This window comes from Ctenopharyngodon idella, chromosome 5 (assembly GCF_019924925.1).
Source record: "Ctenopharyngodon idella isolate HZGC_01 chromosome 5, HZGC01, whole genome shotgun sequence".
NCBI lineage: Eukaryota > Metazoa > Chordata > Actinopteri > Cypriniformes > Xenocyprididae > Ctenopharyngodon > Ctenopharyngodon idella.
In genome coordinates this window covers 8,291,160-8,305,075 of record NC_067224.1, presented here as the reverse complement: position 1 = coordinate 8,305,075, position 13,916 = coordinate 8,291,160, and the positions used below count along the sequence as shown (strand labels likewise).

At 35.2% G+C, this 13,916-nt stretch overlaps 2 protein-coding genes across 3 annotated transcripts in view; both read right to left on the bottom strand.

The window, feature by feature from the left end:
• The window catches only part of sik2a (salt-inducible kinase 2a), a 38,124-nt gene extending 37,158 nt beyond the window's left edge, over positions 1–966 (bottom strand). Inside the window, exon 1 of the mRNA XM_051895102.1 lies at positions 576–966. Within this exon, the coding sequence (XP_051751062.1) occupies positions 576–713 (138 nt within the window). The 5' untranslated portion in view covers positions 714–966. The remainder of the gene's footprint in view (positions 1–575) is intronic.
• A 789-nt stretch (positions 967–1,755) lies between these two features.
• Positions 1,756–13,898, bottom strand: layna (layilin a). Of its 2 annotated transcripts, XM_051895084.1 has the most exons (8): positions 13,634–13,897; positions 13,232–13,249; positions 8,960–9,257; positions 8,720–8,877; positions 6,714–6,758; positions 5,894–5,980; positions 3,460–3,562; positions 1,756–3,381 (listed from the first exon to the last, which is right to left on the bottom strand). In XM_051895084.1, exons 1-8 carry the CDS (start codon positions 13,707–13,709, stop codon positions 3,030–3,032), a joined length of 1,137 nt encoding a protein of 378 aa, XP_051751044.1. In that variant the 5' UTR covers positions 13,710–13,897; the 3' UTR covers positions 1,756–3,029. The 2 variants fall into 2 exon arrangements, with proteins under 2 accessions (XP_051751044.1, XP_051751045.1); XM_051895085.1 differs by lacking the exon at positions 13,232–13,249 and having other exon boundaries at positions 13,634–13,898.
• Between the last annotated feature and the right edge of the window lie 18 nt (positions 13,899–13,916).

Below are 13,916 nucleotides of genomic sequence, written 5' to 3'. Positions count from 1 at the left end.
AAGATGCAAGTCAATTATTTGTTACACTTTATTTTACGGTGTCATTGTTACAGTGTAATTATATATTTAAGTACTGAGTAATATTAATTAACAACATGTACTTACTATAGGGTTAGGGTAGGATTAGATTTGGTTGAGAGTTTAGTTGCATGTAATTATGCATAAATTGCTGCATATGGTAAATACATCTAACAAGGACACTAAAATAAAGTGTTACCCAGTTATTTTAGTTTATGGTTATACCACTTGACATCGTATAAGTCATTACATTTTTTTTTTTTTTTTGTACAATATGGTATAAATGTAGTTCAAAACTGCGTGAAACCAAAACGAGTAGCTACATTACAAATATTAGAACATATTAGAACATTTTAAAAAATGTCTTTATTTTTCATCTCGCAGATCCCATGTCACAGATGACAGCTCACAAAATATTTAGGTTTAACGATTATAGGCTATTTACTCTTCCCCTTTCTTACGTCAATGATAAAAGTGAACACGCAAGTTGTTTCGATTGCACAGAAAGCGCAAGTACCCTGAAACACTAGTGTGTGTGCGTATATTAGGCTACTCACCTCAGATTTTGTGATGCGATGTCTCGCCAGCTTCACAACTGCAAAATTGCCTTTCCCCAGCGTGCGCTCAATATCATAAAATCCCACGCGAACCGGAGCCCGCTGCGACGGCTTTTGGTCCTGGGCGGCCATGACCATAGTTTTCTAGTGAACTACTGGATAAAGAGGTGTGTGGATGATTTGGCCACCTTCACCTGCTCTTACAAAGCAATTGAAGTGGCGGGTATGATTATGCTTCTAATGCCAAAGCTAAAATGCAAATGGGGCATATGGGTGCCAAGGGCTCCTGCACATTTCTTCGTTGCCAGATAAGCGCTCTACATGACTGAAATGAGAGCGCATTCCACTCTGATGCTCGGCATGAGGAATGATGTTCTGGCGCTCGACATGCATTGACGTCAGTGCTGAAGGGATTTTATAAAGGGGCGGATCTCACAAAGCGGCTTCAATGTCCGCGACCAGCATGTCACCAAGACAACCTTATCCACTGTGTATACGTCAATCAGCGGCTATTGCAATCTCTACAAACACTTAAACTCAGTTGCGTACATTTGACCTTCAAATTATTTAAACGCATTTTATTGTTTAGCCTTTATTTATTTAAATGATCCTGCACACTTCTTCAACATAAACAGTTGCGCCGACAAGTAGGCTACGCATTTTAATTCCTTTGTGCTGCATACGTTTTTCATAGAGGACTGATTTTGCTCAATACGTGCAAAAAATAACTCTCATAGATACAATAAATAAATAAATATCACACGGATAGAGAGCTCTCTCTCCCTCTCTGTGCTTGAAATGCAGCTGACATCATTATATTGCTTCATAATTAGAATTTGTTTTGTTTAACACCGCAGTGTCGACAAAGGAACCCTAATATATACATATATATATATATATATATATAACTTTGAATACACATTACTTATTGTTTTGTTTAGAGTATCTATATTACATAGAAATATGTTTATGTTTTAAAATAAATAAAATACATTAGGCCTATATATGATTTAATTTAAATAAATATGTACATTTTTTAAAACATCTGTAGATATGTGCTGCTAGGACTCTGAGCATGTTGTCAGAGAGCGACCCCTGCTGTCAAAAACTTTCTGCTATTATGTTGTTATTACTACACTGGTGATAAATTTGCCGAAATGTGAAAGTAAATATATTTAGCTTCAATTTCATTCAGTTTTTGTTTATTAAGGCTTCATTAACATCATTACATACACATTCCAATATTTGCATATAAGAAACTTGAAGGCTGTTTGATCATTCATTATTTCACAGGAAAAGACAGTCTGCAAGAGATTTGTCACAGTGTAATTAATTACTGAGCCCGATACAGCACATCCAGTAAAAGCAGCGTAACATGGTCATGCAAATCAATCAGTGCGAGCAAACAAGCTATTGCATATCCAAGCCATCTCTGTCTGACTTGTCGAGCAGCTTGTTTGTACCAGCTTAGTGTTCATCCTTCAGAGTTTGGCTTTAAAGATGCATTTAAAGCTGGTAAGCGTTACTGTTATTTACGCATGTCATAGGAGCTTATGAAAACTATATAAACTAAATAATATGAATAAACAAGAGAAAAAGGTAAACTACGTCTGATAATCATGACCCATAAACTTCAGATGTTGCACTGAAACTCTGGTAGAGAGTAAATTGATGGTAGACTAAATCTGCAGAATTCCGGGAATTCGTTTCTCTCATTCATTTAATACGTTTTGGAAATTTAAAACATGATACTGACACACAGTCCAGTGAGTCCACACACATCCAGGCTCCTTTTGAGCTCTAGCGCAAACTTGATTTGATTACCTATCCACTTTTTTTGCAACGCGGAAGTAGGCTATTTTCTTTAAATGTGCGAGACTTCCGGTTAACTAGATAAATAAAGTGCAGTAAACGGTTAAACTGTTTGAGCTACAAACCAGTGTGTTTATGATTATGATAACTATAAAACATTATCCGTACATCGTATTATTATCATTATATTGTAATCATTACGAGCACAAGTTTTAGGCTAATTGCTTAACTGAATAGGATACACGACGTTAACGAACCACATAGGCTACTATATTATAACTGTATATACTGCCATATTGATTCACTCATCTCTGGTTGATAACCTTCCTAAATAGTAACACTGAAACAAGCACTTTCTGTAAAGCTGTTTGAACAGCTGTAAAGCTGTTTGCAACTTGAATTGAACCTTAAAATACAGGTAAAAAACAGGTTTTTGTACAGGTAAAATTACAGAACGCGAATGACAACGGAAGCCTTGCACATTCAAGTTACAAATGACCACACTCATTCTTACGTTAAAATACTTGAATATAGATAATACTGGATATCTGCCACCAAGGAAAGACGTGGGCAAGACATTAACAGCTATTATCATACTTAACAAGAGAATACAGAGTTAAATGCTAATGTTCATCTTTCATATCAGTAGCCATATAACTCATCCATCCATCCCTGGTCTCTGTAGTATCTCCCGCTTCCACGGCCTTGGAGGGTGTCATACATATCGTTGGTCACAAAGCCGCTCTCAGTGCTGGCCAGTGTCACAAAACCACTTTCAGTGTCCCTGCCTGCCAGGTTGTCATAATCTCCAGGTGGAGTGTCTGGAGAAGAACCCAGGAAGGAAGTGTTCTTGATGTCAGGCCGTGTGCCGGCCAGGTCTGATTCATGCTGCCTTCGGATGACGTTATAGACGTCAGGGCTCGGGCTGTTGCATCTTTCTCCAGCGGCCCAGTATCCTGGATCCTTCGGAGGGGTCTCAGTCTGTTCTTTCTTCCTGCATGCATAGATTATGTTATTTGCTATCAAATTTAAAATGGCTTTCATCAGTGTAGTGAGCGGTGAAACAACGCACCTCTTTGTGAACAGCTTAAAGCAGAAAACTCCCATTGTCACAATCAGCAGCAGTAGAAGTGGTATGGTTGGCAGCACAATGTAAGTGATATTGAGAGCATTGTCTGAAAGACATGCAACAACAGGATATTGGTTAATATGAAAAGTATACAGCCTATATACACTACCCTTCAAGAGAGAAGTCTTCTCTTATGCTCACCAAGGCTGCATTTATAGAAATACAGTAAAAACAGTAATATTGTAATTGTAAAAAGTTTTTATTTTAACACACACACATCCTTGTTTATACTCCTTTGTGGGGTACGACATTGTGGGGTCCTTTAGTCGGACCCCACAAAGACAACATCTTAAAAGTCATATATAAGAATGTTTGACAAAATCTTAAAAGTCACTACAGTATGGTCCTTCCCTACTATCCCTAAACCTACCCGCCACAGGAACCTAACGTAATTTTAACATTCTTATATATATATATATATATATATATATATGAATATGAATGTTAAAACATTATACATAGATATATAGAATGTTATATATATAAGAATGTTTCAACATTTTAAAAATGTGTCTTAAGTTTCTTATATATATGAATGTTAAAACATTTTTATTTATATATAAGAATGTTTTAAGTTTATATAAGAATGTTAAAATATTCTTATATATATATATATATATATATATATATATATATATATGACGGGTAGGTTTAGGTATAGTGTAGGGAAGGACGATGGTAAATTCATTAAATGAGTCAACATTTAGTCTCATATAAAAGATTTTGTCCTTGTGGGGTCCAATTACAGGACCCCACAAAGTCAAACATTCCGTATCTTTTGTACTTTGTGGGGTCTTCTGGAATAAATACAAGTTCACACACACACACACACACACACACACACACACACACACACACATATATATATATATATATTTTTTTTTTTTTATTCCAGTGATGGCAAAGCTGAATTTTCAGCATTATTACTCCAATCTTCAATGTCACATGATCCTTCAGAAATCATTCTAATATGCTGATTTGCTACTCATGTAACATTTCTTATTATTATCAATGTTGAAAACAGTTTAATGCTTTTTGTGGAAACTGTGACTTTTTTTAAATTCAGGATTCTTGGATTAATAGATTTTTAGATTTTACATAAAAAAACAAAAACAAACAAACAGGTACTCAGTTATGAAGTGTTGATCCAACATAGAGTAACGGAAGGGTCCAAAAGTCTGAGACCACTACTGAAAATAAATTCTAATTCAAAAGATTTCATTATAAATTATATTATCAGCATTCTCATTTGAACGAAAACTTGAATTTCTTAGTATTTGTAATGTCTTTGCGTGAAACCTGATAATCATATTATGCACCATGATTTGAGATTTTCCAAAGAGCATCTTGTGCTTCAGTTGAAGCAACAACATCTGATCATCTGAGTCACATGATCAATGACACAAATTTACTTATTGATTAGTGACCTAGAAGTAGTGCAGATGGTGAAATATTTGTCTCGAGCCCTGAGTCATAACTCGTATAACAACCCAAACATGTATGACTTTAATTCATTTTTGGAACGACTAATGATATAATATTCTTTCTTCCTTTTTGTCTATCCATTGAAAGTCCATGCAAGCAAAACTTTCACAAATTAAAAAGTACAAAAAAGACATTGTTTGATACAAGCCTTCTGAAAAGATATGATCGGACAGATTTAATTTAGGTATATATATATATATATATATATATACACACTACATTGCCAAAAGTATTGGGACACCCCTCCAAATCATTGAATTCAGGTGTTCCAATCACTTCCATGGCCACAGGTGTATAAAATCAAGCACCTAGGCATGCAGACTGCTTCTACAAGCATTTGTGAAAGAATGGGTCGCTCTCAGGAGCTCAGTGAATTCAAGCGTGGTACCGTGATAGGTTGCCACCTGCGCAATAAGTCCATTTGTGAAATTTCCTCACGGTCAACTGTTAGTGGTATCATAACAAAGTGGAAGCAATTGGGAACAACAACAACTCAGCCACGAAGTGGTAGGCCATGTAAAATCACAGAGCGGGGTCAGCGCATGCTGAGGCGTACAGTGCGCAGAAGTCGACAACTTTCTGCAGAGTCAATAGCTACAGACCTCCAAACTTTGTGTGGCCTTTCGTTGACCATATTTGATTCTCTGGTTGTCTCCGAAATTGCCCCCTTCACCCTTATATAGCACATTTTATGTTTATGTGTCTTTATGAACATTTAGAAGCATCAAAGTTTTGATTACATGGACTTCTATGAAGGGACAAAAATCTTCATTTGTGTTTTGAAGATCAACGACCGGTTTGGAACGATGACAGAATTTTTATTTAAGTTCTTTCAAAACCATCCAACTATATTTATATACTATGAAAAAAAAGAAAAAAGAAAAAGATTCACCTGGAGGTTCAGATACGACCACCCTCATGCCATCATCCTTCTCTGTGACAGAGGGGTCTCTGGGTATTCTGGGTGTCGGAAGAGCATCTGTAATATACGAGAGTTAGGTTTTTGTGTATTATCTGGTGTAAGACACATTAAGCAGAAAAAAGTATAAAACAAAGAACAAACATACAAATAGACCAATAAATGCAGACTTTCTCATATTTCACACATGGTGTATTATTAAAATGAATCCATCCAACATTTAGGTAGGTGGTTCTCAAACTTTTTGACTCCAAGGCCCTCCTTTGTCCAAGACAATATTTGAAGGTCCTGCTATCTAAGCTGATATGTATTTTCCCCCCATATATATGCAAGTCAATGGTGCCCCACAACTGTTTGGTTACAAACATTATATCTTCCTTTGTGTTCAGCAGAACAAAGAAATTTATACAGGTTTGGAACAATTTGAGGGTGAGTAAATGACTGAATTTTCATTTTGGGGTGAACTATCCCTTTAAGTGCATACTGAATGTAATGTAAATCTACAATTAGTTTTGTTTTGAAATATACTCTTAAAATTTGAAGTACACAGCAAGTGATATTTAATTATATTAAGAGCAGTTCTTTTTCACAAGGTTATGTTAATCTAACTAAATTTAAATAATTTTAAGACTTATTGAGGCCCTCCTGGAAGTTTCTTGAGGCCCCCTACTGGTTGAGAACCACTACATCAGCCATCTTTATTTTAGAAAAAACAAAATAATTTGTACTAATTATGCAGAGGCACTGTATTAATATACAAATTAATACATTTTTAAAAATATCTCAAGCTTACCTTTAAATGTTTCATTTTCTGCAGGGATTGGTGCTGGAGGTTTATCTGAAACATCACATGATGACCATGTTATCACATACTGAACAGGGGTACGTTTCCTTAAAGCCAACTATTGTCACAAGTTCTGTCGTTACCAACAGAGTTTAACGAAACTTGCGACCATAGTTGGCTAATGATGCTCTTTTTTTATTGTTCACCAGATGGAAATCATAAGCCTGTTTGTTTTGAAAAATAATAGCATGTCTCTCTTTACAAAGCTGCACTGCTTTCAGTGTGTCATTCACAGGGTTCACACTCTAAGCCAAATGTCAAATTCCCTGACTTTTTTCCTGACTTTCACTGACTAAAAAGCTGAATTTCCATGACCTATAATGAACGGAAAAATAGGCCACTGTTGTGCTGAGCACTGAGCAGACAAAATCAGCCACAGACAGTATTTTAAATCCATCCATTTGCAAGCTTTATTTACTTGTTTACAGACGTTTTTAGTACAAAACTAAGTTAAACACTCATACACACTACTTTTTTTTTTTTTTTGCGCTTTTACCCGTTAAATGCACTTTGATATTTTTCTGTACTATTTCTACAGAAATTAATTTATGGTTTTTATGCTGTCAGGGGTTAAACGCTCTAGAGGATTTTCTGTTTGTCATCAAGTTCATCATTCAGTCCAATGAAAAAGTCAGTCCAATTATGATTATTTAAGTCTGAAATAATTATTTAATAATTATTAATTATTTAAGTCCTGGAAAACCCATAATTTTTTTCCTTCAGAAGTAATGTTGGTAGTTTAGCCAATGTGCATACATTAATTTATTCATATTTATTCATTCTACCATGGTGAATAAACGACGGTAACGACTACGCACGACCAATTTGAAAATTCTGTGCGACTGCCACTAGGGAGTGAAATGTGACAAGTGAAAAGAGTGGCTTACCGTGTCCTTTTTTTTTTTTTTTCAGCTTACTGTGTCCTAACCAGACGTGACAAAACTACAAGACGACAAAATCAATCATAAATCACAGCTAATCATAACAGCGTGTGGACAGGCTCTGATCGCAGCTAAACACGAAAACCAAACCAAATGAAACTAAATAAAATTAAACATAAAGCATTATTCAAAATACATACTCAGTGACTGATACAATCTTTGTCATGAAATACACTTGTTTGGGCTTTGCTTAATATTAAAATGGTTTGAGCTTGAATATCATTTTGCATGAATTTAATAGCCACTATGAGAGCAACAATGGATAATTTACCTCAGATTTTGAAAAGAAATTAAAGGAAACAAGAACGTTCAAACTTTAAGCAATAAACACTTTTCATTGTGCATTTATGTCCTTGTTTCCTCTGTATGACCTGAACTATCAGCTGCAAAATCCCAGAAATATAGAAACCATTTAAAAAATAGAAACCTTTGTCGTGTCGCAGCTGGTTAGGACAGTCTTTGAAGTGGTCATTTAGCCAAAGCTCTTGAAATTTACATTTTCCTGGCATGTTTGCCTTAGTTAACAGGTACAGGTGACTGCATTTGACTTAAGTGATTGCCAGTTGACAAACGGGAAGGAAATAAAATGCCGCTAAAAAATAGCCTAACCATAACAATATGCAAAACGCGTGAAACAGCACGATAAAAAAAATAAATAAATAATAATAATTACGGTATAGAAAAATTACATTTTGATAAATGGAAACTAAAATTTAATGCGACAAACAAAAATCCCTGATATTCCATGACTTGGACAAAAAAAATATAAAATTCCCTGACTTTCAATGTCTGGAATAGACCTTTTAAAATTCCATGATATTCCAGAAATTCCATGACCTGTGGGAACCCTGCATTCATGTCTGTAGCACAAACAGTGCAGGATGAGTTACATGCAAGTTTAATGCTTAGTGTTAGGTGTTTGTTCAAATCACCAAACCTAAGTACTCTATGAACAATATCATTAGTAAAAAGAATTGACTGAGAAATCAATTGAATAAAATATGCCTTCCCAACCTTTGGTGTACTTGCAGATAAAGTTGTTTTTGGTTTCGCAATTGTCGTCATTCCACTGGAACATGTAAGGACCACCCTGACCCGGAGGAGCAGAGGGCTGATGATACATCACTACACACACCTCAAACCCACAAGAAGGCTCATCCCAGTGCCAGTTCCTGTCACACACACTAAACAATGAGCAAAAGGACCTACATGGGGAATTTGTAAGAAAACCATCAAATGCAGCTCTCGTCACACCTGAAAGTTTCTTGGCTTCCATCCAGCCAGTAGTATTGAGATGGGCAGTCTCCGTTTAACTCCTCATACTCTTGATCCCTACGAAGCCCGATCCAAAAGTCTCCATCCTCTGCTTTCAGTTCATCGATGAAATTTTCAATCAGTCTTTGCTCAGTCTTAGACTCAATACTGAGAAGGTCTCCACCATCACTCCTGCAGGCTCGACTCGCATCTTCAAAGTTGAGTTTACGTCGGCTGTCCTGAAAGTAGGCGATTTTATAGCAGGGCTTCTCAGTGCCACGCTTGCATATCTGTTGGCCTGAGAGACACATTATAGATTTTAAAAAAGGAGTGTAAATATATTTAAATATATTGATTCACTTAACTATCCCTCAGAACACTTAAAGGGATAGTTCACCCAAAAATGAAAATTCTATCATCATTTACTCACCCTCAAGTTGTTCCAAACCTGTATGAATTTCTTTATTCTGCTAAACACAAAAGAAGATATTTTGAAGAATATGGGTAACCAAACAGTTGATGACAATAACTTCCATAGTAATTCTTTTTTCATACAATAGAAGTCAATATCAACTGTTTGGTTATTAACATTCTTCAAAATATCTTCTTTTGTGTTTAGCAGAAGAAAGAAATTCATACAGGTTTGGAACAACTTGAGGTTGAGTAAATGATGACAGAATTTTCATTATTGGGTGAACTATCCCTTTAAGATGAACAATTTTGTATTCAGAAAATTAAACAAAAACAAATGTGTTGTGATTAGGGGTGTGTCTCAGTCAGCTCCCTAGTTCAGTAGTCAGGTCCCTGATCAGGGAGTCGGCCATTTTGAAGGCTGTCTCAATTGCAAAATATTACCAGTGCACTCAAACGTTTGCTTCCTAAAAAGTCTCACAATGCACTGTGAAAACCAGGGAGCACTGATGCTCTTAACAGAAGTTCTTAATGGAAAGTTCTGAAGCGCAAAACAAATCACATGAGCCAACTTACCACACATAATGTACCTGATAGATGTTTTTTAAAATACAAACCTTTATTTAATTATATTTCAGCATAAACATACATCGCTAAGCAGTTAATAAACATAACATAGCTAACATTTATAATTTATGTCAGAAATGTTTCACGTATATGTAACAAGCAAAGTATTTATCATAATGTACTTTAAATAACATTAAAAAATAATGTTGGAAAGATATCAGTGCCCGAATTCATGTACACGATATATGATTCACAAACTAGGAAGCTTAGGGAGCTGATTGAGACGCACCACATTTCTCAGAAAGTACATGCAATACTTTTATGCTAATCTAAACCTTAAGAGATGTACATTACTGTACTCATACTGTACGTAAAGCCACAGGGGCAAAGCTTTTTTAAAGTTACAACAGCAATCTTTACATGTTACATTGACTTCCTGTTTTATTTACATAAATATGGAAATGTTAATATATAAAAAAAAATGTTTGTTTCACTTGATGAATTTATAATAACAATAAAGAAAAACAAACCACATTTAGAAGCACTGAAAAGTGTGACTGTACTCCATTGTCAGTACAAAATGTCAAAATGGCAATCTTTTTTTCTCCAGAACACACATTTTCAGTTATATGCAGTGTTGGGTAAGTTACTTCAATAAAGTAATTAATTACTAATTACATCATCAATGTTGTATTTAACATACTTTTCTAATTACTCTGTCTGTAAAGTAATTTAATTATTCAATAAGTAACTTACTAATTACTTCTTAAAATCCCTATAAACTTTGACCGGATAGACAATAGAAAGGAAACTCTTTTAATAATTTAGTCAAACATTGAATAGTTTAGCCTTTTATAGCTTTTTAAAACATTTTAACTTTATTAAAACATATACTATAATACTTTTATTTACTTTATATTACTTACATTTTTTAGTAACAAATAGGGATGTCACTATAAAATCTAGTAGTCGGTACCGATACCACCAAAAGTGCACAATACTCGATACCAAAGTCGATACCATGGTAAAAATATATAAAAATACAAATAAAACAATGCTATACATGTTTTTCCAGGTAGGTCTAATAGTAGTAAGTAAAAATACCACAGAAATTGAATAATCAAATATAAAATAACTATGCATAGTCATAACTGTATAAATTAAATATAGATTAATCCTTATTAAAGCTTTTTTTGTTGTTTGATTATCATTTATAATACAGACAGCCAATAGTAGACAGTACCATGTTTTAAAGGCTGCTGTCACTTGGACGGAGAAAATATGCTGTTACAAATGCTGTTCACATTCACATAACCAGCGCGAATATACGCCAAGACGGGCATTTTGACATAACTGTGGGTATTTGAACATTTATGTGTAATAAACATAGACTGTAAAAAAAGATGGACGCCGCTTTCTTCCATTGTAATGAACTGAATGTAAAACGTTCGACGATGGGCATAGACATGTTACGCAAAAACGTCAGTTAGGAGCCTGGGCATGCGCAGAAGGAATCGTCAGTGGAGCCCAGAGGCGGAGTCGCGGTATCAAACTTCCGCTCAGACGACTGCGTCATCATTGATGTATTTTAAATAGACTACATAAATTATACACAATTTAAAATTCTACCTATAAAATAATAGGCTATTCTGTTTCTAGAGCAATAATATTTTTGAAACAGCAAATTCAGTAGATAAACTCAATATAATATGCCACTAGAAACAACTCTAAAATGTCAGAAACGGTCCTGCCATTTTAAATAAAGTTAAACTAACGTTACATGAGATCGATTGCTGTAGACAGTGCTCTATAATTAATTAGAGTAGGCTATCATTATCATTTTGTCCTGCTAATTATTATTTTATACCCATAAAAATAATTAGTAACTGCCAGATAACGATCACCTGCTTTTCCCCGACATGGTTAGGCGTGTTAACTTAACTAATAACATTTATTAATTCACTTATAAAGCCCACATTTAACGTTACCGAAAAAAGTTCAGTGATCCGTCAGATCCTGTAGGTCGGTTATACAGTTTACTCCTGAACAACTCATTTTGTCGGTGTAAAATAACACAGAAATCGAAAATTAATAGTTAGTTATATATCTTCAATCTCCCCTCGAAGCTCCGATAGTCTTTAGAGAAGCTGTCAGTCACAACTGTCAATCATAATGACACGCCCCATTTCTATAGCATCAAATTGCTAGCTAAAATCAAACTTATCACAAAAACAAACAATTGAATATATATCAGCGTGATAATAACAACTACCGTAAATGACCAAAACCATCTTTCGGAAAATTTTATTTGAAGCGTAATTTATTTTTTTATTTTAACTCATTTCCGTTCGTGTGCATTGAGAGGGAGAGGTTTATGACCTGTACTGCATCCAGCCACCAGGGGGCGATCAAAGAGCCCGCAGCTTCACTTTTCAGGACGTATGAGGCACACCCGGTAATAAACCGTGAAAATTTGACACTCGCGAGAGGCGGCTTACGATGCGTGTGTGCGCTTTGGTTGAGAGTGCACTGACTGAAGACCGTCTCTCAGAGAGCGCGCGCGGTTTTTTATCTCTAGGACATAGCTTACATTTTACCGTAATGTTCTTGCCTACCTGTGTCAAAAAGTGAAGTAATTGGAATATTTCCATGCTGCAAAACAGCCACTCGCTTCTGCCGACATCTTCAGACAGCGACTACGCAGCCAACTGTTTTGAAGTTGCGAACTCACGCGCAACTGCACTACAGCTAACGATTTTAAAGAGGCAGCGTTCACTTTTACCTTTAGACGACAAATTTAGATTTTAAATTCAATATTGATTTAAACAGAAATGTTTAACTAATTTACAGTATGTAATGCAAGTATAAGTAACTGTAATTAAATTACCTAAAAATGAACAATAATCGGTTACTTTACTTTTTCAGTGGATAAGTAATTTAATTACAGTAACGCGTTACACCCAACACTGGTTATATGTTTGATTATTTTTCTAAAAAGCAATGGTTTTTCAGACCAAATCCAGGGATTCCCAATGTAAAGAAAAAAAAATTAAATAAGTAAATCCCTTTCACTAAAAACATTAACATCCTGTAGCAGATCATTACTCGATTGAAACTAAGATTTTTTAAAGTACAAGTACTTTTTTCATGGCTAAAAATAAAAATGAAATGTAATTATATTTCTGTTATGATTACATTTCGCTCTATGGATAGCACATAAATATACAGAAATGAGCTGAGATGGAGCTATCATTTAATTTAGAGAAAGCCATTAGTGTCTGCGGCAGAACATACCTCTGGGCTCGTAAATGTCTGCACCGCAGGGAGAATGGACAACACATCGGGTTTACAAGTGGTGAACAGAGAAAACAGCCACTGTTAAAGCATCATCTAAAGAAGTCACTCACTCCTTATATCCAAGCATCTAATTAAAATGAATTAAACAGGAAACGAACTGTCTGATAGTTAAGAGAGCGAAAACAACAACAACAACAAAGTTCATGAAAAACCTTTTAAAATAGAGAACGGTTTCTAGTCTATTATTACAAAGAACCTAAGGTTGTAAAAGGGCACATACTAATATCTCAAATTGTGACTTATTCAATTTAGCAAGCGTTTCCTCCAAATATTATATATAGACTTTAATATTTAAAAATAGTCGAAGGCAACATTTTCGTTCTTAAATGTGTAACTCACCGCCCAGAAGCTTTGACGCGCACGCGGAGACGCTGAATAAAACCAACACGCAGCCACATTTTCTCATCAGATCCATTTTATCACCTTTGATCAAACTTCCATGGGTCTTGAAAGTAATTTCACAAAGGCAACAGAATTCCAAGAAAATAAAAAATGAACATCCAAAACGGCTTCATACAGTAAAAAACTAATCACCTGTCCCGTTATCCGCTGAAATCTTTGTGAACATCCAGAGAGGCGGTTCAGAGTGAGACGAGGGCGCGTGACTGAACGAACACACAGA

Bases quoted from the DNA above. Each gene is read 5' to 3' on its own strand.
- layna (XM_051895084.1), bottom strand. From the start codon at position 13,709: ATGGATCTGATGAGAAAATGTGGCTGCGTGTTGGTTTTATTCAGCGTC. The intron at 6,759-8,719 runs GTTGGGAAGGCA...GTGATGTTTCAG, and splicing joins TATCTGCAAGTACACCAAAG to ATAAACCTCCAGCACCAATC. The intron at 3,382-3,459 runs GTGCGTTGTTTC...CTATGCATGCAG, and splicing joins TTTAAGCTGTTCACAAAGAG to GAAGAAAGAACAGACTGAGA.